The 25,743-nt window shown below is 36.4% G+C and overlaps 1 protein-coding gene across 1 annotated transcript; it reads left to right on the top strand.

Moving 5' to 3' along the window:
- Nucleotides 1–4,312: 4,312 nt before the first annotated feature.
- Nucleotides 4,313–25,360, top strand: LOC137237735 (decapping and exoribonuclease protein Rai1-like). Its single transcript, XM_067761843.1, has 4 exons — nucleotides 4,313–4,973; nucleotides 20,702–20,849; nucleotides 23,872–24,085; nucleotides 24,152–25,360. Exons 1-4 carry the CDS (start codon nucleotides 4,379–4,381, stop codon nucleotides 24,374–24,376), a joined length of 1,182 nt encoding a protein of 393 aa, XP_067617944.1. The 5' UTR covers nucleotides 4,313–4,378; the 3' UTR covers nucleotides 24,377–25,360.
- The last annotated feature ends 383 nt before the right edge of the window (nucleotides 25,361–25,743 follow it).

The following is a 25,743-nucleotide window of genomic DNA, read 5'->3' as shown; positions in this document are numbered from 1 at the left end:
AACTAGCTCCAAATAAATTAATGTTTTACCAAAAATTGAAGTTTCATTCATGCAAGTTAGATATGTGTAGTATGGTTGCGATACCACCTAGTACACATATCTGTACTCATTTAAAAGGATCGAGGAGAGTAACCGACACCAAGAAAGTATCATGTGAAAGCACTCGATACACGAGCCAAAAACAGTTTCCTTCAAGTCATTTAATCGATTTACTTTGCCGAAGTAACGGTTTGCTGTACATACTTTTTAGACCGTTAAAAAAAATTTCATTGAGCGTGTTAGCTTATTCAATTCTATACTCGAAACATTCATCTCCATTTATATTTATTATTAGAATTTATGGAATCATGGATGGACATTTATATATATCGAATAATTGGGCTGTGTGAGGTACTATCGAACGAACGTGTCGCGAACATTCCAAATTAACGGTTTATTCAGAATGATGAACTTTTCTGTGTAAGTCAAACCCTGAACTTAAATTCTAAAGCACACCTTTTTTTTCAAACAAGTTCTTAAATAATGAAAAAGCGATATAACACCATCATTTCACGAAATATTTTGTAAAAAATGATTCCTTGTCCCAACACCTGTAGGCATTTACAAAATTTCTACCACTACTTATGTACTGTTAAGGTAATTTTCTACTACAGTTTTCGTGGTAAATTGAATTATTGAATTATTCGCCATATTTCTTCCTTCGTAAAAGCCGTCCTGATTTTTGAACTTGGGAGGGTCAAAGCTGTGCTTTGATTAGAGAACAAACCTCTAGTAATTTAATCATGGCACCGGCTTATTTACGAGAGGTATGTAGTATACTCAAAAGCAACCTTTTTTTAATGTATTTTTTACGGGTACTCAAAATTGCCAAATCGTGCAAATCGTTATAAAAAATTCGGCGGGAATTGGCAGAGCAAAATTTATGCAATTACAGGAAACCCGGTATTGTCAGCACGGGGTCAAGGAAGTACTTGTACCAGGTAATCGGCTGCAAAAAAATCTTGGTAACAGCATCAAAAGGACCAAAATTGAAAAAGGGGAAAGGAAGGACCATTTTTGGTCCAAGTGGACCAAAGTGGCAACCGTGCCAACGAGTTTTTAAAGTGTTAGCACGGTGAGAGCTGATTTGTACTTTTTAATACGGTTTGATACTTCAACTTTCGGCGCAGTTTGTAGGTATGTCACCACCTTGTATGGTTCCGCCATGATATGTAGATATGTAATATCTAATACGCGGGGGAAGCCCCTTTTTCCAATGCTGCTTATTTGGGAATATGTACAGTAGTGTGCTAATGAAAAGCAGTGAATTCAATGGAAATATATAACTGGTTGTATGATTTTAATAATCGGGGATTGCCAATATTGCTTTTTTAAATGTATGAAAACATTTATTTGAAGCAATTTTTTAATTTTATAATTTATTTAATAATTTGGGAAAAATTTTGTTTAAATTTTTCCTAAATTATTAAATAAATTATAACTGGTTTTATTTTTGACTGTAATGAATTTAAGCTGAAAACAGACGAGTTCGAGATCCAAGGGGTTGTGAAATGTAACCCTTTCAAGGGAGTGCCAGCGTTCCTGATTTAACAAAGAGGTGGGACCGGATGGCTTAGAAGGTTCAATGATGTCATAAAAATGGTTCCCGAGATGGTCGGGCTTGTAACTTAATGGTGGTTGTTACCGAAACGTCCCGGATCTACATATATCCGGCAACGAAACCTCAACAGCGATAACTCTCTCCAAAACCGTCGGTGAGTGTCTTTATCGCTGCAACGACAATAACGCGTTCAGCGAAAGATAACGGAACGACTACTCTAACTAACGAACCGAGAAGTGGAGTAAATTTTCATACTTTGAAATTTTGCAAACTTGATTGCAAACTTTTTGAACGCATAAAATACACATATTTAACTTTTGGCGCTAAATGCATGCTCAGATCGAAAGGTTATTACTTGTGTAATTATTTTGCGTTCTCTAAGTGTCCACCGTGGTATGATGGCAGCATGCTCCGCCTACCACACCGAATGCCCTGGCTTCACACCCCGGGCAAAGCAACATCAAAATTTTAGAAATAAGGTTTTTCAATTAGAGGAAACATTTTCTAAGCGGAGTCGCCCCTCGGCAGTGTTTGGCAAGCACTCCGAATGTATTTCTGCTAGAGTTGTGTTTTTTCGTTCATTTCAGGGATTCGATTCTTTAGTTCTTTTTCTGATGAACGAACAAGTTGTTCTTTTTGTTCATCTGTTCTTTTTTGTTTTCAAGCAAATTTGTTTACTGCTGCTTGCACCCGCGAAAAAAGCCAACAAGTATAGATGAGGGTGTGTATGCAGCAATGCTTTAAATATTTAAATGTGTTATGAATAAATAAGTTAATATATACAAATATGTTTAATTAACTTCAAAAAAAGTTACAAATTTCGGAAGAACCAGAAAATTGAAAGAGTACAGACACAAATTGTAAATATGATCTTTTCAAGTTTCATAAATGTAATTAGTTTCTTACAAAAGATGTTTTTCATAATTAGTCCATACATATATTGTTTTAGCAGTGCCACACACATATCTTTAGTGTAAGTGGCATCATCGACATTCGTGCTCAGAATTTCTGCGTATGTATGTATGAATTTACAATGGTTGCGAACGAGAAGTGAGAAAGAATAACATAAGATAAAACGAACTAAAGGAACAAATGAACTAAAAGAACAAATAGAACCGAAATCGAAGATCTAGTTCACTTGTTCAGTTGAGAGACCCGGTCAGTTGAACAAGTTCAGAACGAAACGACCCAACTCTAATTTCTGCCATGAAAAGCTCTCAGTGAAAACTCACCTGCATCGCAGATGCCGTTCAGAGTCGGCATAAAACAAGTAGGTCCCGTCCCGCCAATTTGTAGGAAAAATTAAAAAGGAACACGACCCAAATTGGAAGAGAAGCTCGGCCTTAAATCTCTTCGGAGGTTATCGCGCCTTACATTTATTTTTTATGTGTTTCAAATTTGGTCTACTATGCTTCCTAAACTATAATAATTGCGTTCCTGGTTTTATAAACGCCGTCGGAGAAAGAGTGAAGTCTGATCCAGATACCAACAAAATTTAACAAACAAATGCAACAACATCGTTGTGATCCTGATATCTATTTGGATCGATTTCAGATCCACATGTTGGTGATTTTTTTTTTTGTGAACATTTTTTGACCCTTTTTAATTTGTAACATTTGTAGACATATGCACTAGGGCATCCAATATTTAATAAATTTTATACACTCGTGAACCCCTAAACTTTTACTTTAAGTCCTAAAACAAATTTTTTAGGCCATAAAATAATTACATTGTATTAATTTTAAACGATGATAGAAAAACTATACATTATTTATTCGCGTATCAAAAACCAAATTAAAAAAAAATAGAAGAACCACAACGTAATGAAGTAAAATTTTTATTTTCAGCCTTGAGACGATTGTTTTTTTTAGCTTAAAACGCGTCTTTTAATATTTCTCCCGACATTTTTGAACTGTTTGTGTGTTTGCACTGCCAATCCTGCTATGAAGTATTAGTACTTTAGCTTTTTTATGCGCAAATCCCATCGCATTCGTGGCTTGGTTTAACTTTTTAAGTAAATTCTTATGAGGCGGTTCGGGAAAAAAGTTTGAAAATAACAGGTAACCTTTGTGTACACATGTACGGAGTGTTTTCCAAACCACAGCTGAGGGTCGACCTTGCTTAGAAAAAACGTTTATAAGATATTAATTTATGGTAAAAGTCTAGTTGAGGGGTCGACTGCTAATACGCGTCAAAAAATATTGAGGGAGGTGCCAAAAGACGCGTATTGGCCTCGACAACAATAATCCGATGGCGGAAAAGAAAAATTGTATCTCTGTCCGAAGTATTTGCAGTTGAAGTTGGCGATTTTCATGAGGTTGTTGTAATGTTGTTGTACCCATAAAAAAAATTGTGAACATAAGTCCTTTGCGCGGATGTAGTTTTGTTCTCCAAACCGGTGTTGGACCTACCCAGCGTAATTTTTTACAAGCGCAAAAGGTGTTCTGCGCAAAAATTTTTTCGGTTTTTCGTCAATATCTTTTGAACGAGTTAAAATTTTTATATACCGCCTTCGGATTGTAAATACTGATGTCAAGGTGCGTCGTTTGACTCCTCTCTCGATATTTTTGGTAGCATATTAGCAGTCGACTCCTTAATTAGACTTTTACGAAATTTATTCCTTTTGTTTTGCACAACACTGTACATGTGTGCAAGCATACAAAAAAAAAATTTTTTTTTACAAAGAATCGCAGTGCTATAGAGTAGATATCAATGATTTAATCAGTTGCATTCTTTGCGTTTTACCTTGCGGACGGTAAGAAAAGTTATAAATTAAAAATGGCTGACTTCAATATTCTTTTGAAACTATCAAACCAAGAGTTAACTCAAAATAATAAAGCGGAACTTTACTTAAGCCGTCCTGAAATGTGTGCACTCTATCAACATACTAAAACTGATGAAATCACCGATGATTTCCGTCTTAAATATTTTAAAACGCCAAAGTCAACTTCATATCCCCTTGATTTAAATAAGGGATTTGAGCAATACGTATTTAGGCGACAGCAGACTCAACTTCAACTGTTGAATAAAGTAATAAAATTTATAATGGAAGCCAATGAGAATATTATCCAGCAATATAGCGATAGCTTAAAAGCAGAGACACCAAAGACCGTGGCAGCTTCTGATGCTCAGCCATTACCAGAACTCGAAAAGTCGCCAGTACCTCCGAAGCGTAAGTTAGTTGTAAGCCAACGTGGAGTTTTAGCGCGTTTTATGTTGATACCATATCGAACACGTGGATCGGTATACAACAACATAACATTTTATGCTACAAGATACCGTGGCATCCTCCATCTTAGTGGTAATTCTGAACAGAACGGTCATACCAAAAATGATACCTACCATGGAAAATTCGAGCAAATTTGCTTTTCCGGTAAGTAATTACAGTCTTAGTATAGTAAGATCGTATCGGGTTTCAGAAGAGCTAATAAGCGCAGATAGATAGTTCCACTTCCTTGATTGATGTAAACTATGTTTTGCCATTCCCCTTGGAATCAGCGCTATCATATTATTAAAAAATAAAAGTCCTCAAACCTTTTTGCTTGCGGTTGTACTCGTTTTTCTTTAAATTTTTTTACGTTCAACAAACTGTTCCGAGGAGGTATTGGACCAACACCTGTCCATGAACATACAACAAGTGCATCTGTCTTGATCTTTCCTGTTTGGTTCAACATAACGGTTGCTCTGAACTTGTCCCCACCGCAAACAAACATCATAATTTCTTTCCCTACAATACATCTGAGCACACTGGTCCACAATGTGAAGTAACGGGGGAAGCAAATGGTGCTGCTGCCATGAAATGATTGATAAAATAAAGGGAGGCAACAAAGAGACTCCGGTTTACTCATCTTAATATAATATGTAAATGGGAAGTTTGGATGTTTGGGCAGGTCTCCAAAGAAAAAATTTCTAATGTTCAATACTTAAAGTATTTGAAAAATAAAATTTTGTATGGAAAATCTTCAAGTCCAAGGTGTGGAAATGAAAATATCTAGCATCAATACTGCGGGCCATTTTTTCTCAACGGAATATCATAGAGAGTAAAATTTTGCATATGTGCTTTTCCTTGCGTGCAAAAATGTGCTCCAGAACAATTTTTTTGCACGGTTTTTGCAACAATTTTAAAAATAGAAATTTATTTCACAGAAATAAAAAATGTATTCTAAAAGAGTTTTTAATTACAAACAAATTGGTGTTTGAATTGTCGGTAAAAGTCTAGTTGAGGGGTCGACTGCTAATACGCTTCCGCCTTCAGATTATTAATACTGAGGTCAATAGGCGTCGTTTGACACCTCTCTCGATATTTTTGGTAGAGTATTAGCAATCGACCCCTTAACTAGACTTTTACCGAATTGTCAAAATCGGTGGAGCCTATCGGCTGCTATTCAACTAAAAGAATATGGACAAAGAAAATTCAAATGGCGATAATTAAAGATACAGTATTTTTTGGATAATTCGAAGACGGGCATTTGTTTGTATTATCGATAGCTATCAAATAATAACTTTATTGCTCAAAAATCACTTTCAGGAATTTTCACTCTGTGTATTTAACCATAAAATTTATTTACATTGTTATTATTAAGTACATTGTTTTATTAAAATTATATAAGTATGAAATGTACACACCCAGTGATAAAAAAGGTACCAAATAAAAAATACAAAAAGTATTCAGGGCCGCAGAGGGCTGAGCCGGGCCCCTGGGACAGTTCGCGTTTACGGGCCTCCTGAAAAATATACTCAATCCAGTAAAAAAAAATAACTTAACATACATAAATTTTTCAATTCACATTGTCAGTTTTATTTCATATAAAATAAGATTTACTGGAGCACTTACATAAATGAAATGTTAGACTTCATTGTTTGATTTGCTTACATTAACTTTGTCTAAATATGTACATTTTAAGAGCTTGAATCAGCCAAGGAAAACCTTCCGTGTTTTTGGTCTGCGAATATGGAAATTACCGATTCAAAACTAATGCTGCGAGCAAAGCTAGACTCCAACGCCAATGTTTCCAAAATAACGTAAAAAACTTGCTGTTTGAATTGAGTTTCGGAATCACACTCAGGGATTCGCCAGGTAATTCATCGAACTGGCGCTTTCTTATCTTCCTTCTTTTCTCTGCGAAGGTATTCACAACTCCTGTACTCCCTGCCAGAACCTTACATTCTTGAAGTATGGTCGACCATTGATGCCTGAACTTCTTCAACTCATCAATCAGGCTACGTATATTTTCTGTTTCCACGTCCAGCATTTCTAGCTTGCAGTACCAGATTTCGATGGTTGATTACCGTCAGCACTTTGAGCCAAATGGAGGATACACTAAAATTTCCCCATATATGCTTCAATACCTTTCGAATCCGTTACTGTTTCTGAACTCAGATTCAATAATTGGGGAATGTGAGTTGCAAAAGTTTTCACACTATCCACACGAGCAGACCATCTTGTTTGTGACATGCTGTGCAAGGAGCAATTAGTTTTTTCCTAGAGAATTTCCCATCTCTGAGGGCTTCTGCATAATGACGAAAAATGTGATGACTTCTTCACAACATTCAGCAGCTTGCACAAGGTACAAATATTGCCAGGGAGTTATCTCTCAGGATATGACTCTGCGCTCCTTTGTAATGACCGCTCGTATTACTGCCATTATCATACCCTTGCCCACGGCAGTCATCCAGGGGAATATTGTGCCTTTTTAGAGTGATGCGAATCAGCTCAGCGATAACTTCTCCTGTTTTTGCGTTACACTTGACAAACTCTAAGAAGCGTTCATGGATTTTCCATTTTCCGGAGTCCCTGTCTAATAAAACATAACGCAATATAAAAACAGTCTGCTCAATATGCGCCGAATAAGGGGTTGCATCCACTATTACTGTATAATACTTGACGAACTTTCTCTCGCCTTCTATCTTTCTAATTACTTGACTTGCACAGATTTCTATGAACTCATTTTGTATTCCATCAGACAAATAATGTGCTTGGAGACGATTCTTTTTCGATTGAGATTCCCTCCAAATGTTCATGCAATAGGGGGTCATAATCGCTGATCAGTTTCAAAACACCAAGAAAGTTTCCATTTTTTGGATTTCCGATCAATGAATTATCCCCTCTAAATGCCAATCCTTTTTCTCCAAGAAATAAAACAACATCAAGAATTCTGCGAAGTATCTCTCTCCAGCGAGCTGCTTCATTTTTAAGGGTTTCCGCTAAGAGAAAATCCACTTAACTTGCATTTCGAATTCTCATTTCATATTGGCGCCACTCTATGTAGCAAGTTTTATGATTTTAACTATTTTCATGTTCAGGAATTTTGTCGTGTAACCTCTTCCAACCTTTTTCTTTAGAATAACGTGAAGATTTTGTCAAAGCTGATCGGGTATTTTCGGAAATTTTGCTGAAAAGCCGGCATGGAAAACAAAAAACGCTTCTTTTGTTGCACTCCAAAGGAGCCAAGCAGGCTATACTTTTTCTCGGTTTTTTTTTAGAGTGGTATGGAGGATGATTTGAAGGAAATGGCGACCACCTAAGTCGTTGGCAAATCGAAATAAAATGTGATTTTAAGTTAGTTGAAGCATTTTTGACAGATAGCGCTTATAAAATTGTGTCAAAAACGTTAATCTAACTTAAAATCACATTTTATGTCGACTATGACTATGCCCCATAGTATTTGATCGAATGCTTATGATTTTAGTTAAGTGATTTTCAATTTTAAAACAATTTTTGTAGCAACAAAATATGCATGTATCTAAGAAATCCTAGTTAGAGTACTGTCAATACTGCTTTGCCTTGCTGGGCCACCAAAACCCTTCCGGGCCCAGGAAAATTGCCCTGGCTGCCCCCACCCCCCTCTCCTCGGCCCTGAAAGTATTTAATTTATACATGAATACCGCTTTTATAAAAATAAAACAACATTTATGAAATTTTTGATACCATTTCCCCCCACAGCCAAGCTCACGATCCGCCACTGTTTGCAGCAGGCATGCTTAACCAACGAACCGATATCATTTCGTTACGATAATTAACGTCAATAAACGAAACAAAGTAATTTCTTTCGTTTATTAACGTTAAGAACGTCGAATTAACGAAATGATTTTGTTTCGTTTTTTGCCATATCAAAACGAAATCAAATCGTTTATGTTGATTATTAATTTCAAACTATGCTGGCAAAGCTGATTTATGGCGGAGTCATTAAAGGTGAAAGCATTAGCCAAGCTGATTTCAACTTTTCTCATGAATTTTGACAGTACGAACATTTCTCAGAGTCAAGGTTCGATTCGAGCTCAAGGCCAGAACAATAATTTTTTTCTAATGATAATTATTGTTATTTTTTTTAATTTTTCTAAATTTAAAAAATCGTATTTTGTTTTTGGAATAGTAAGTAGAAAATTTTTCAGACAACCTGCCATAGCTGCGCAGATAGATCCATTTCGAAGGGTGCTAATGCGGCAGTTACCCACGAACGTACGTAGAAAAAACGTGTCAGCTGACACGACCTATCTTATGAGCGTACAATGTAAACGAAAACTCACCGACGTGCAACGCCCGTACGTACGTAGCCCGGAACGTAGAAATCAAAACAATTTTGATTTTTTCCGTAAGAACGTGTCAGCTGATCGCTCTCTCACTAGACAGAGTTACCTAGTAAACTTTTGTGCGCTAATTTTTGACCGTTTCCAATTTTATGCAAAAACGCCTAATTAAAGTTTGAAAAATTGTGGAAATAATTCGAAATAATTATGTAAAAGTGCTGATTATAAATATTTAATCTATTTATACTGATTTAATATGTATTCCGGCCTTTTACAATATCAAAAATTAAATTGGAAAAAGTTGATGTTTCCATAAGCATACATGCAAAATAGTCAATGGCAACAGTGCTTATCTGTAAACAATACACACACAAATATGTTATGTACATGTACACAGACGCATACATTGATTCCTACGGGCTTGAAAGTTCGGTCAAACGTGCTTCGTACGACAAACGTCCTTACGTACGGCACACGTCGGTGGGTAACTGCCGCATAAGCCTTCATCATCAGTACGCTTTAGGCATGCTGCGCTAACCATTTAGCTATACAGCAGTGGTTTGTTTGACTGGCAAATTGGCTACTTCTATTCCTTTTTACCAACTATATTTATTCAGTGTTGCGCCATCTGGTGCAAATCACTGATAATGCTGGATTTTTGTTTATTGGCAATTAGTTTGTTTTGACATTCCCAAGTGCTCATGGTTTATTAACAATTGTTTTTGTTTTTATCGGCCTATTGATAAATGATTCAAGGTTCGATTCGAGCTCAAGGCCAGAACAATAATTTGTCAGTCAAACAAACCACCGCTGTATAGCTAAATGGTTAGCGCAGCATGCCTAAAGCGTACTGATGATGAAGGCTTAGCACCCTTCGAAATGGATCTATCTGCGCAGCTATGGCAGGTTGTCTGAAAATTTTCTACTTACTATTCCAAAAACAAAATAGAGATCAATTCTTGAATGTCTTTGGTATCCGTCCGGGATACCGTATCGCTGATTTCGGGCCTTTTCGGGATAATTTCTGGATGGTTTTCGGGATCCGTCCGCGATCCTGTCTGGGTAATTTTGGAAGATTTTCTGGACTATTTCGGGATCATTTGCGGACCCTTCAGGCATCATTTCTGGATGGTTTTCGGGATCCCGTCAGGGTCATTTCGGGACTTTTTCCGGATCATTTGGGGACCTTTCCTGAATCATTTCTGGATGGTTTCCGGGATCCTGTCTGGTAATTTCGGGACATTTTCTGGACTATTTCGGGATCATTTGCGGACCCTTCAGAGATCAATTCTTGATGGTTCTTGGGATACGTCCGGGATACCGTATCGTTGATTTCGGGCCTTTTTCGGGATCATTTTTGGACCTCTCCGGGATCATTTCTGGAGAGTTTTCTGCATCCGTACGGGATACCGTCGAGGTAATTTCGGGACCCGTCAGGGTCATTTCGGGACTATTTCGAGACCATTTGGCGACCGCTCTGGCATCATTTCTAGATGGTTTTCGGGATCCATCCGGGGTCATTTCGGGATCATTTTGGGACTCTTCCGGGATCATTTCTGTATAGTTTTTGGGATTCGTCCGGGATCCCGTCAGGTTTATTTTGGGACCATTTCGGGACTATTCCGGGATCAATTCTGGATGGTTCCCAGGATCCCGTCAGGATCACTTCGTGCCTATTTCGGGACCATTTGAAGACTTCCGACTTCATTTCTGGACGGTTTTCGGGATCCGTACGGGATCCTGTCTGGGTAATTTCGGGACATTTTCTGGACTATTTCGGGATCATTATCGGACCTTTCAGAGATCAATTCCTGACCTTTTTCGGGATCATTTTGGTACCTCTCCGGCATCATTTCTGGATTGTTTTCGGGATCTCGTCAGGGCCCTTTCGGGACTGTTTCAGGATCATTTGGGGGCCTTTCCAGAATCATTTCAGGATCGTTTCCGGGATCCGTACGAGATCCTGTCTAGGTAATTTCGGAATTTTTTTCGGGATCATTTGGGGGCCCTTCCAGAATCATTTCTGGACGGTTTCGAGATCGGTCCGGGATCTCGTTAGGGTAATTTCGGGACATTTTTAGGATCATGTGGGGACCCCTCAGTGATCATTTCTGGATGATTTTCGGGATTTGTATGGGATCCCGTCGGGATCATTTCGAGACTATTTTGGTATCATTTTGGGACCCTTCGAAACCGGTAGTTCAGCACCATGCCTTTTTAAATTATTAGCTTTCATGGCCGTGGATTATCTGCAACTTATTCGTAATGAAAATTCGGTATGTTTTATCTTTAATATCTAACACAGCTTTTTCGTTTAATTTTTGTTTTTTTTTTTTATATAAATCCTGTAATGAACAGTTATAACTATAATTACACTTTTTGTAATATTTTAACCAACTAAACACACTGGCGACCGCCTTGGGGTGTGATGGTAGCGTGCTCTGCCTACCACACCGAAGATCCTGGGTTCACACCCCAGGAAAAGCAACATCAAAATTTTAGAAACAAGATTTTCGCATAAGAAGAAAACTTATCTAAGCGGGGTCGACCCTTGGTAGTGTTTGGCAAGCGCTCCGAGTGTACTTCTGGCAGGAGACGGCATAAAATATGTAGGTCCCTGCCAATTTGTAGTCAAAATTAAAAGGAGTACGACGCAAATTGGAAGAGAAGCTCGGCCTAAAATCTCTTTGGAGGTTATCACACCTTACGGTTATTTATTTATTTTTTTTAAATATCCGAAAAAGCAACACCATTTTCATCTAAAAAATTCCCTTTGGTTTTAGCTAATTGTAGTTTCACTCCTTTGTTCTATGAATAGTAATTCCTTCACCCCTGTCGTACCAATTAATTTAACTTAAAAACAAAATTTTAATTCGAAAAAACTGTATTGTACTATTCACGTAAACGTGCCTTTCAGGTTATCAGCTCATTGAGTTCTTCTTTTTACTCTATTACAAAAATAAAATACAATAGGCAAAAATAATTTTTAAACATGTAACTTGATAACCAGGCTAACGTGAATAGCCCATATATTTTATTTACTCCTTGTGGACGAGGCCGCGGGTAAAGGCTAGTATATTATAAAAGGAGCCGTTGTCGCCAAGGAGATGAACGAAACGACATAGCAGTTCCTAAGTCCCTGACTGTGGCGGTACTAGATCGCAGGTATTCCTATGGGTAGAAACTTGGATACTTGAAGATAGGACGCATTTTGTGTAAAAAATGGCAGCCAAGTAATTTTGCGTTTTCTTTATCTCTCTGTTCTCTATAAAGCGGCGTCACTTCCCTGTAAGATACAAAAGTCAGATTCAGTAAAGCATTTGTTAAATTTAACTAAGTTGAATTGCAAATGCACTTAAGTTAAAGAAAATACACTAAACAAGAGAATACTAGTGCTCAATTAGCATTGCAAATTTAATTTAAAAAAAAAAACTGTTAAATACTCACAGAACAAAACTGTTGAGCATATATAGAGAGGAAACTAGTGACGGTGTCAAAAAAATTCAATAGCACAATTTTAATAAAAATGTTCTTTTATTTGAACAAATACTTAATTTTCATGTATTAACACGTTTGTGCTAATTATTTAGTTAAAACTGAAGTTATCTCAAAAACCAAGGTCACAGCTTAAAAATTACTTTGTTACTTAGTTTAGTACGTAAGACCACCTTTTTGTTAAATAACATCTTCAAGATTATTTTCCATAGATGCTAAAGCCGCTCAAAAATAAAAATTTAAAGGCAACTGTATGGTATGGCGGTGAAAGTGTGTACGTGATCGATTTCGCAATAACCAAGACAAATACCCTTAACACAAATCCGGGATTGTGCCAGGATTGTGCAGGCATGGATAATATGGAACTGTCCACACCTCATGAATCCACTTCCACAATCTCTCGCCTTAAATGTCATTGAAAATTTGTGGTCAATTTTGGAATCGGGTACACGGCAAAGGCAGATTAGTAAGATTAGCGATTTAAAAACAACTCTTGTCGAAGAAAGGCATAAGATACCACGCGAAGCCGCTCAAAAACTAATTGCATCTATGGAAAATCATCCTGAAGATTTTATTTTACAAAAAGGTGGTCATACGAGGTACTAAACTAAGTAACAAAGTAGGGCAGGGGGTGGTGCACGAAATAAGCTGTGACCTTGGTTTTTGAGATCACTTCAGTTTTAACTAAATAATTATCACAAACGTGTTAATACATGTGCGCATAGTCATAGTCAAAATAAAATAGGTTTTAAATTTATATGAAGCTTTTTTGACAGATATCTCATAGAAAATTATGTCAAAAAGCTGCATCTAAATTTAAAACATATTGGCGCATAATCATAGTCAAAATAAAATAGGTTTTAAAATTAGTTTCAGCTTTTTTGACAGATAGCTCATAGAAAATTATGTCAAAAAGTTGCAACTAAATTTAAAATCTATTTTATTTTGACTATGACTATGCGCTATGAAAATTAAGTATTTGTTCAAATAAAAGAACATTTTTATTGAAATTGTGCTTTTGAATTTTTTTGACACCGTCCTCTATATATGTAGCTCAACAGTTTTGTTCTGTAGCTGCATGAAATAAGCTGTAAGCCACGTAGAATATTAAATTTCAATTGATTATAATAAATGTTTAACTTTGTTTGTTTGTTTGCCTTCCGAAATGTCACTTTTTACTTAACAAACAATGCACAATCTATAATTTTTAAGCAAAACCAGAGCTGCCGGCTGAATATGTTGGGTATTGAGGGTTAGAGCTGTGGTACACTTTTTATAAGAACTTGAAAATTACGCATATGATTTGAGCCTAGAAAAAAAATTATAGTTGGGCCATGAAGGGGCGCATCTTTTTATATTTGTATTTCCCAAAGGCCCTAACCAACAAATTTAAAAGAGAAGCAAAAACATGTAAGGAAGTCTCAGTTCGGGTGAAACCGAACATTACATACCCAGCTGTACACTTGAAATGCTGTTGTTGTTCGTTTTGTGTGCTTAATAGTATTACAAGGCTGCGCAATAATACATATACATATGGTTCTATTCTGAAGTAATTTTCGTTTAAAAGAAGCAAAAAGCATACAGAGGCTAACACCAATGACTTTGAGTGGGTAATATCCCCCCAGCGGGTTAGGGGATCAGAATATACCAGCGGTAGGTATGCCTGTCGTAAGAGGCGACTAAAATACCAGATTCAAGGGGCTGTGTAGCGCAACCCTTCAGGTTGCCAGCGCAATATATAGCTTCTCCAAACCCAATTGTCAACCTCACCTATCCGCGGCGAATCCTGTTTCACTAACAGACGAGGCTCTGGCGACCCCAAGTTCCATCAGGAGGAGGGAGGGAATGGCCTGAAGGTTTAATGTGGCCACATAAATCGTTCCCGAGATGGTCGGGCTAGCGCCTTAATGGTGATATGGTGCCGGAGCGTACCGGATCTGTATCCGGCAAAGGACCATCACATCGATAAAACTCCCCAAAGCCTTCGGGGAGCAACCTTATCGCTACAACAACAACAAGAACAGCGGGTAATATTGCAGTTTTCCTTCAGATATGGGGATTTCCTACTGTTTATTTTAAAATAAAGATATAACAGAACAATAAACATAAACACAAATGCCATTGTACTAAAAAGCGTTATTACGAAAAAAAGGGCAGGGTTATTAACTAAATTTTCCAGCTTTTACTAGAAATAGCTTATTACCTGCATCTATGCACTTTAGCAATATATTTTATATAAAAGAAGGCGATTTAACCGATTTACACCCCTATCATGAATTTCCATACGATAGACGATAAACGCTTGCTAGCGTATCGTAAAAAATCAGCTTTCATATTGCGATTTCCACACGCCCGATAGAGGTACTATTGTGAATGACAGCAGAGTTTTGTTTAAAAATTTTTGTGAATCTATACGAAACCGACAGCAAAACAAAACGTAAATACTAACAATTCAATTGTCTTGTACGTAAAAGTGGCAAAAGTTTTTAAAAGCTGTAATAATAAAAGGTTTTCTGCAACCTATGTTGCCTTTTATATAAACTCAAATGAATAAATTGACGAAACTCGCAAAGGGACCATATAAAGAAGAAAATTGAGATGCTTCAAATCTTCTTGAAATGAACTCTACACTGTAAGTACTTGACATACTAAAAGTAAAAAAAAAGTTTAATAAAAAAAAAAAAAAAATAGATTTCAGAGTATGTCTTAACAGAGGTAGAAGGTAGTTTGCGCGCCCGTAAAAATAGGTCATCCATCCCAAATATTTTGAAGGTTTGTGCCACTTTAAGGTTTCTGGCCGAGGGTGTTGCAAAGTGTTGAGAATGAGGCTTTAGTTTGATTCTTTTGGATTTTGTAATAATTTTATATTTACTTTAATTTAAATAGCTCCCTACGTATCGTGCAATAATTTATCAACGATAGCTAGCGTAGAAAATTAGCTAGCGTATGGCAATACCACGATAAACGATAAACGCTAACGATCGGGTTTCACACGCTAGAATTTATTTCATAATACGGTATAGCAGATTGCAAGCGTTTATCGTGTATCGTATGAGTTCATAATAGGGGTGTTAGTCCATTTTTACTGAAAATATTTCCTGTTAACAGACATGTGCACCAAATTTTTCGTCGAGTTATGGCTCCAGAAACGTTGGGAAATGCATTTTTCAAGATTTGAATTTTTTCCTATTTCTTGTTATAATGGCACAAAATACGATTGGTGCAAAACTATTTTTCGCTAAGATTTAACTTATTATTTTTGCCTACGACCCTTTTTAAAGTAATTTATATAAAAGTGGGCGTGGTCCTTAACCAATCTTATCAATTTTTACTAGAAATATTTACTGCTATAAGGAAAATATGTGTACCAGTAGTTATGGCTCCAGAAACATTGAAAAGTGCTTAAATAAAAAGGGGCGGTGCCATACCCATTTTAAAAATTTTTAGTATTTTCCAATTTAATGTTATAATTCAATTTAGAAAGTAAAGTTCTATTGGTACAAAGCTCTTTTTCGCTGAGATATAGCTTATTATTTTCGTCTACGACCCTTTTAAACATTTTTTATATAAAAGTGGGCGTGGTCTTTAACCGATCTCGTCCATTTTTTCTAGAAATATTTTCTGCTATAGGGAAAATGTATGTACCAAATTTTATTACGATCCGTTAATTTTTCTTCGAGTTATGGCTACCGAAACATAGAAAATTGCTTAGTCATAAAGGGGGCGGTGCCACGCCCATTTTTTTGTTTTTAATTTTGAAGTTTTTCATATTTGGGAAATGAAATGCCATTGATATAAAGCTCTTTTCGTAAGATAATAATTATTTTTGCGACCTTTATTTAATAACTCAGAGATGGTTTTGCCGGCTCGAGGTCAAATGTTGATTTTATACTTGACAAGACTAGCACAGCACAAGTCAGACTTTAAACAAAATACACAGTCAAATATTTATAAAACAGCTTTAGTGGCCCACTGTGCGAGTAGCGGCCACTCTCCCAATTTAAACAATGCAACTATTCTCCAGCAAGAGTCAAACTATAGCAAGCGCCTCACATTGGAAATGCTACATATAATTAACACACCACCTAACGTACGACTAAATTACAAAACAGATGTTGACGGCTCCGCCCACATATTTAGACATTTATTAACTAACAGATCGAAATAGAAAGCTCCGCGTCAAACAGAACGGACGTGTAAAAGAAAATGTATGTTATTATTTTATTGTCAATATTTTAAGTTGGTATTATAAATAATGTTATATTTGTTATATTTCCCTTGAAGATGATTACCGAAGGTCGTAATCGAAATATGTCGGAACACAAAATTAAAACTTTGATGTTTTTATTATAAAATCAACATTTGACCTCGAGCCGGCAAAACCATCTCTGAGTAAAGCTCTTTTCTGCAAAGATAAATCTTTTATATAAAAGTGGGCGTGGTCCTTAACCGTTTTCGTCAATTTTTCTTCAAAGCATTCCTTATAGTAAAGGCAACCTCTGCCGAATTTTGTTACGATAGGTTTAACGATTTTTGATTTATGATTAATAATATTTGTAAAATTGATTTTATCACAAGTGGGCGGTGCCACGCCCATTTAAATTTTTTTTTTTTTTCAAATTTTTATCAAGAGTTGCAATATCATGGAGACGGGCAGACAGACGGACGGACGGATAGACATAGCTCAATCAAATATTTGTTCGATACTGATGATTTTGACATATGGATGTTGTTATGGAAACGTATTTTCGGTGGAAGCAGTAAGGAAGGCGGTCGGCATGATGTGGTGGTGCACAGTGGCCATTCATTGTCGGCTGGGGCGGGTCCTTGCCAACCTTACTATTCCTGCGCCATAAACAGAAAAAAGTTCCTATGATGCCTATCAAACTAACAACTGTCAAATTCAAAAAAAAAAAAAAAAACCGACAGAAGCGCAGAGACCGACTCAAAACGCTTATAAATTCAAACTAAAACAACATCCGGACGAACCGGATGTCATCACGGACAGACCGTTAACATTCAAAAAATTTAAAATTCAAAAAAAATCAGAACGCGGAAGAAAACAGAACTAATCGAACCGGAAGTGACCGGTTACTACGGCTGAAAATCAAAGAATAAAAAAAATGCTGAAAATTAAAGAAAAAGAATAAAGGGCCGAATATAACTTGGGGCGCCGCGGGTGTTGTTGCGACGCCCGGTGCATATCCCACCCTCAAATCCATGGCCACCGACGCACCTATTTTTCGGTGGCCCCTTACCTGTAGACCCTACGTGCCTTCTAAATAAATGACGACGCCAGCATTCCCATTTTAAATACTAATTTATTTATAATTCGTTTCTATTAACGTATGTAAGCAACAAAAAAATAAGATAATGCCGGTTTCTTAACCAGGGCTACAGCATTGTTGAACTACGAATAGCTAGTTACACTATGAAAATGTAGGTAAGTGTGTGTAGTGTATGAAGTGAGAGAAAAGAAAATGATCCAACAGATCACACTTTATTGGGCCGAAATCGAAACGAAATCTAATATGAATACTTAAGTCTGACTAAGCTTGTTCTGTTGGCGGTTCTTTTCTTTTCTCTTACTTTTGCTCGTAATATTTTAAATTATACAATTATTCATGTCTCCCATTTTTTTTTTGATAATCGTTATAAACGCTATGTGTGAGAAAAATATGTAATTAAATGTACTTATGTATTGTAAATATACTACCTACAAAGTAAGAATTTGGTTGAAATTTTTTCTTTTTCATTCACATTCACAAAACATATTTTAAGACTATAAAGTTTGGATACAAATTTCGATATTTGGGGCTCTCTTACAAAATTATTATGTGGTCGTAGTAGAACTTACTTTTGAGTGTAACTAAATATCAATTTGGTATAATGCTCATAGTATAATGATACTAATATGTAATATGTACTAAGAAAAGTGGTTACAAAAGCAATAAAGATGAAATTGCGATAGCAATATGTATTACGTGCACGTATATTACTTTCGTCTTGTTGTTCGAAAGACATTGCCCGCAATAGGGATTCATATGTATATATATATATATATATTGCATTTGTATGATATAAGAAAAAAATTGAAATCCTTTTGCCAATTTGTGCATAATCGACGAATGGCTGCTGTCGCAAAAAAATGTTTCTTTAAATTTATGGTTGAGCTCCAAAAATGGAACGCTAAAACTTTTCAAATGATACAGACCGCTTTTCTTATGACTAACAACTTATCGAGCTAACTTCACTCATTTTGATGCAAGAAAAAGTATCATTAAAATGAAAAAAAAAATGTATGCTCCTTGTTGTAAGCTAACAATTTCGAGTATTCAATAATACAATTTGACAAAAAAAATCGACCCTTGTTAAATAAGTCAACCGGGCTGTATAAAACCCTCTAAGTACCACTTAGAACTTTCTTTAACTACCCTGCAAAAACGCTCTCGTCATTCCACGTCATTTGACTAGCTATTATACAGTCATAGGTTATATTCCTAGTCACATTTGCATGGGTGTGGGTAAGTTTTATGACCAAAATTTTTTTGTAGGGTAATTATTTTGAAGTTCATACATGGCTGGTACTTACATGGCCGCCAGAGTACGTACCGTGGGCCTCTGCCGGCGTGGTTACTGGTGATGTTGATTTCGCTGGTGAAATTGACGCTGTTGTTGGTTGTGGTGCGCGGTCTTGGGCGCGCTGTGTTGGTACTGTTGGTGGTTGTTGCGCTCTGGTCCGAGGTGATCGAGTGAACCTGGTGGCAATAAAACTTCGTGTTGACTTTTACGACCTGTATGACTTGGTGCTAATTGGGCGCTCGTTGTATTACGCTGCAGCGTACTGCTGGCCCTGGAGGCGGAGATGGTGCCGGACGCTGTTCCAAAGGTGGTAGTGTACTTCGTAGACGATCGGAATCACTAGTACTTTCCTCACTAGGTGTGACTGTGAAACGCTGACCTACTTCAACTGGATATTCTATACGTTGAGTTTGTGCCAACACCACACAACCGTTGTAATGTTTATTACCACCCAAAATAGACGAGTAGAAAAGAGGTTTGTCGGAATGGACTTTGCGCTATCGACTCTTCCTAGTTTCTGGGCATTTACTTGAATACGTGCACAGCCGGCGAGGGTGTTTTGCGATTAGTTGAGTATAGTTGGGGATGCGCAGTTGATGTGAGCAATAAAGTTACTGAAGCAGTATCGGTGCTTGACGCCTTTGCTGTAGACGTTGTGCCAATAGATATTACACGATCCTTTTGTATAATCGCAGAGCCGCCAAAAATTAGGCTGGAGCAATTCCAAATCTTTCAACCAAATTCCGAGAATTAACGGAAGAAACACATGTTCTGTTATTCTAAGCTTCCATAAATTTAGTGACTTTCAAACGACCTTATCGTTTGTATAACGGCTTCTTCGAGAGTTGTTTCCCTTTATTTCTTCTCTCAATGTCTCAATTCGTTTTTCGTTCGCCGGAAACTCATGGCAAATTTTTCGCTAGTTATCGCCGGTCTTTCTTTCTTGTTTTTCGATACTTTTGTATCGCAACTTTCGCCCCATCACCAGTCACTAGGTGTGTTCGCACGAAAACGCTCCCAAGTGGACCGTAACCGTAGACCATAACAGCAGACCGTAACAATGTCTATATCTATCTCGATTCCTTTATACCTGTACAACGAACCGTTATCCAATCAAAGTTATAATACCCTGTGTACAAGTACAGCTGGGTCTAAAAACTACTTATTTTACATTCACAGAAATAGATTTTTAAAAATATCATAACTTTGTTCATATTCGTTCTAACTCTATAAAATTTTTAGTAGGGGTGTATTTTAGCATATTATAACAAACTCTGCGAAAAAGCCGGTTTAGAAATATCTATTGGTTAGGTTTTTGTGATTTAAGCTAACGATATAAATATAGGGTCCTTTTGTCAGTATTTTAAAACGGAGCATTGTGTCTGAAAACGTCAACGAATTTTTCGAAGAAAATTTCTGCGCCAAACATACAAATCTGCATATATGTATGTATTTGTAATTGTTATTTAAATAAATATTTTTTGTTGTATTTTTTAGATGATACTGATCTAGAGCCCATCACCGATGTTCCTGTTGAAGATAACATTACAACTTATGCTATATTTCGTTCCGATATAGAAGAATTTGATCTATTATATTCTGCAGAAGTTTCCGGAGTGATTTCCAATCATAAGATCAATGACATGTAAGTATAACTGGTTCAAAATTCACATCTCGTCAATTATGAGATTTCGTGACTACACATTTTTCAATTTAGCTCAGAAAGTTATTAATTTTCGTACTAACTCCTAATCGTTAGTTAAACAACTAGGGCTTCCCATACACTTTTTTCCCTACGATAACCCGTAATTATGAACAAATTGTATAGATGCCTTTTTTTCCATAGACAAAGTGCCACCTCAAGGGTGTCATCTCTTATTGGAAGCATGAAATAGAAAAGAACTGTACGTGAAAATTTGACAGATGATAATCTAGTTCGTAGGGGTGGAACATACATATGTAAACGGGTAGATTATCTATTGAGGATTTATTGTAGATTATTCCATGTGTAAACGTGGTCTTGCAATTGAAGTTCAGAATTTTCAACTGACGTTTGGAAAATCAGGTTTGCAGTTTACAATTTTTATTTTTAGTTTAGAAAACTACAATCATAGGTCAGAAAGTTTCATTTGAAGTTCAGAAAATTTCAATTGAAGTTCAGAACTTTCGAAGAAAAGTTACTCGTACGCCCTATACAGCTTAGGTTAGGTTAAACTGGCCGGTCCATGAGGACCTCACATACTCTGAATGACTCAAACACCAGAATCTATATAAGTTGTAAAATAACTCCGTCCTCTTGGCAAATACTAGAAGCCTTATAGGACCTATGTCACTTGCTGCTTCTAGATCTGACAGCTGTATCACTCCTAATAGCTGGAGTCTGACCCTGGCAAGCGCAAGACACGAGCACAAAACGTGCTCGATCGTTTCCTCTTCCAACCCGCACTTCCTGCGTCTGCTTTCACTTACCAAGCCTAATTTAAAGGCATGTGACGCCAGAAGGCAGTGTCCAGTCAGAATACCCGTCATGAGCCTACAGTCCTCTCCTTTTAATGATAGGAGCAACTTTACCTTAGTTGTTGCTTGGCTGTCAATATAAAAGTTGACACGGCTGAAGTTTTTTTTCCAGTGTTTTTACTGCTTTGGTTACGGCTAATACTTCTGCCTGAAAAACGATACAGTGATCTGGCAACTTGTAGGGTCTGTTTATTTCCGGATCAGCACAGTATACCGCAGACCCTACTCCTTCCACTACTTTGAAGTCATCGGTGTAAACATGTATCGCCTCGTCCGCCATGCCGGCTGCATATCTCCTACAAATTTTTTGAGGGAGGTTTTTTTTGTGTGGCTATCCAAGGACTCCATAGTATTGTACATAGCACGCACAATCGCTGTAAGTACCCAATGAGAGAGAGAAGGCGATAAACACCAAGTACACCAGAATTATTTTACATGCATAACGTACCGAGGCCTTCTTCATTATCTTAACGTGAGTTTCCACGACTACTTACTGTTTAGGATAATTCCTAGATATTTTGTGCAAGGTTTCTCCTGCAGGGTCACCCCTCCTAACTTAGACTTGGTCCAATTTGGGACCTTGTACCTCTTTGTAAACAAGACTATATCCGTCTTCTCTGCGTTGGCTGTCAACCCGACATTAGATGACCAGGTATGAATATCCCGAACCGCCCGATCCATCAAACAAAGAGCTAATAGTGGGAAGACACTTTCCACTTATGAAAATTGCAACGTCATCTGCGTAAGCCGTAAGTTTTACGGGTCCCTCATCGAACCGCCTAAGCAGTTGGTTGATGACCAGTGTCCACAGCAGAGGTGATAACAGCCCACCCTGCGACGTGCCCTTGTCTACTGATTTAGTGGTCTCATACAATCCCCATTGTGAAGTAAAGTTCCTGCTGGCTGGTTATGGCTGGATGCACTTTAATATAGTTAAGACCATCCATGATCGCCCGTCCCGGTAATGTCTAAGAAGGCTCCTAGGGCATACTCCTTATAATCCAGTACTTTCTCTATGTTTAATACCAATGCAGTGCAGTTTTTCATCTCAAAGGTTTTGAGCAGAAATGATTTTAAACTAATGAGCCTGTAGTCTTTGGGATACATATGACTGATCTTCTTGGTAGGAAAGCGACACGAGCAGTTCTCCAAGAGTGCGGTACGTGATTCAGTCTTATGCACCCATACAGCTTGCGCGTAGGAAAATTGTACGAGAAATACAGATTAACGCATTTTCCTACAACACGATATATGTAAAATCATTAAATTAATTGGATATATGCTTTATCCTGCATTCTTGTACTGGATTTACAAAAAACGTTCTGGGTTCTTGGAACTATATTGTAATATTGGAATCTTACCTTTGAGTCCAATAAGAGAACCAAACTTGAGTTCAAGTTGGGAAGTATCTTTTTTTCAACTTAATAGCATTTTTTGCTTGATAAAAATTAATTTTTTTTACTGAGCCACTTTTTCAAAACAACTCTTGGTACTCAAGCCCAAATGCTTGTTGGGCATATTAGACGACATTGGGAACGAACGTAAAAAACTGATAGGTTAACCATAGTTTAAGGGCAATTAATGGTGACTTATGGTTATAACTTTTTGAAAATTTTAGTCATTGTTTTGGATACGTTATGACTAAGAGACTTATTTTTTGTGGAATACGTTTGTAATTTTTTGCGTTTTCTTCATTTTTATGCAAATTTGACGATTTTTAGGTTAAGGCACCATCAATCGATCACATTGGAGATGGTTATGGATATGGGTATGGTTACGACTATGGCGTTAGGGTTAAGGAAGTTTAATTTACGCTTTAACCCTGCCAAATCGGCCGCTTAAGCTCAGCTTAAGCTCAGTTAGAGTAGACTAAAAAACTGCGAAGTAAGTTTTTTTTAACAAACTGAGTTGAACTTGTACTGAAAAACCGGACCAAACAGTCTTTAAACTGGGATTTTTTCTCGTTGAATTTTTCTACGAGCCAGCCCAAATGGGCGCATGCGTAACTTTTCATTAAAACTTTCTAAGCTACAAATATAAATTCTAAACTACAATATTAGCCTTTTGAACTTCAACTTTCTAAACTAAAACTAAAAAAAGTACTTTCAAGCCGATAGTTATTGTGTTGTATTTTCCTATACCTTTTTCAGTCATAATATCGATGAAATCAGAAAATTGAACTTCATTCAAACTAAGGTAATGTGGACTAGAGAATACAATTCTAAACTAAGTCACCCAAAATGTATGCAATGGTGGGCACAATCATATTTGGCAAACACAAACGATATCTGCATTGGCCGTAAGGACAGGGATGGTTTTGTGCGTACTCCAGCGCAAATTATTAAAGTAAAAGATATTCCTAAGGTAACAATTGCAGTGATAAATTAAAAACCCTTTTGTTAAATTATGTCTACTATTACACTTTATTAGAATCAAATATGGAAACCAACCGTTTGTATTCGATTTCTATACACTATTTTAACCTTACTCGATGAGACGCTGTCAAAAGTAGACGATCCGCATACGGTTTACGACTTTATTTATGATTCCTATGCAGGTTGTATTAAATGGAAAGTTCACAATGGTAAAACAAAGTTGTCATTCCTACCAGATGATTACATTAAGCATTGCGATGATCAAACTAGCTCAAAATAACTTAGTGTGTTACCTAAGAAATTACGTTTCTTACATGTTAAGTTGGAGATATCTTAGCAGCATATTTTATTACAACTACCTTTACTATAAAGCCGTAGCCGTTACTATAGACTTTAACAGGTATTTGCTGAATGAAGTGTTTTCAAATACCTACAATTATTTCCTTTTATTAATACCTACATACTACCTACTATAATTTTTACTTGCCATCTGCGCTTTTATTCTTTTCATTCTGTAATTTTTAATTATAGTTACTGTCTTAGTAGCACTGCTTAAGGTTTAACTTGTGAATTGGGTGTGAAGTGAAAACAAACTAAAAATATCGGCTGAAGTTAAATAATTCAATTTTTTTTTTATAAGGACGACATTCTTAATTAAGTCCTTGTACATTATTTACATATATATTTAAATGGGTCTGGTACTATATGTCGTAATTAAATTGTCGATATTAGAAATGTCGGAAATATAAGTCCTACGTATGGTGCAATAAACCAGACAGATGAAGTCAATATTGCAAAATGAAGTCGCATTTGACAATACAGAAGGCTATGCAATATTGATTTTTTTCAGTAGCAAAAAGTACTGGCTCATTCCATTTCAAGACACCCGGCGCGCACAGGACATGATTTTTGATTTCGATGAAATTTGAATATGTTGTTCTTTGGTCAAAATAATGAAACACGTGCTTTTTTTTTTTGCCTCAAAAATTTTTTTTTCGGATTTATCGGCAATTGAATTCGATAAAATGCAATCGATATTTTCTTCAACAGTCAATAACTTTGTCAAAAATTAACCGATTCCCATGATTTTTTCTTTGAAATGTTCTTTATTACTTTTAATTTTATATCAATTTATAAATAATTGCATATAGTTAAAAAAATTATTTTTTTAGTGTTTAGTAAAAATTTATGACTTTTTTCAAAAATTAATATTTCAAAAACCGTTATTTTTTTTTTGTGTTTTATATTTAAACATGGGTAAATATCCATTAGCCAAAACTCGTTGTTTTCGAAATATGAATTTTTGGATATTGAACTTTTTTTCGCAATATATTGATGCAATACATATCAGCATACAAGGCGATAAATGCCAAATACTTAAAGTTAATTAAAATATCACATTTATTATTGAAAACATTCATTTGTTATTATTTTTCAGAATATGGCAAAATATTGCACTAAACCTCCAATACCGTCACAAGAGCCTTTGCCATGTCCTGTTACGAAATCACTGTAATTCTGAAAAATAATAACAAATACATGTTTTCAATAATAAATGTGATATTTTAATTAAATTTAAGCATATGGCATTGATCGCCTTGTATGCTGGTATGTATTGCATCAATATATTGCGAAAAAAAGTTTAAT

This window comes from Eurosta solidaginis, chromosome 1 (assembly GCF_040869045.1).
Source record: "Eurosta solidaginis isolate ZX-2024a chromosome 1, ASM4086904v1, whole genome shotgun sequence".
NCBI classification, from domain to species: Eukaryota; Metazoa; Arthropoda; class Insecta; order Diptera; family Tephritidae; genus Eurosta; species Eurosta solidaginis.
The sequence above is the reverse complement of the archived record's forward strand: the minus strand, read 5'-3'. Positions and strand labels throughout refer to the sequence as shown.

What these genes read in the sequence shown, in the direction of transcription:
- LOC137237735 (XM_067761843.1), top strand. Translation starts at nt 4,379, where the DNA reads ATGGCTGACTTCAATATTCTTTTGAAACTATCAAACCAAGAGTTAACT. An exon ending in CGAGCAAATTTGCTTTTCCG is followed by an intron (nt 4,974 to 20,701) that starts GTAAGTAATTAC and finishes TGTATTTTTTAG; the next exon opens with ATGATACTGATCTAGAGCCC. An exon ending in AAGTAAAAGATATTCCTAAG is followed by an intron (nt 24,086 to 24,151) that starts GTAACAATTGCA and finishes ACACTTTATTAG; the next exon opens with AATCAAATATGGAAACCAAC.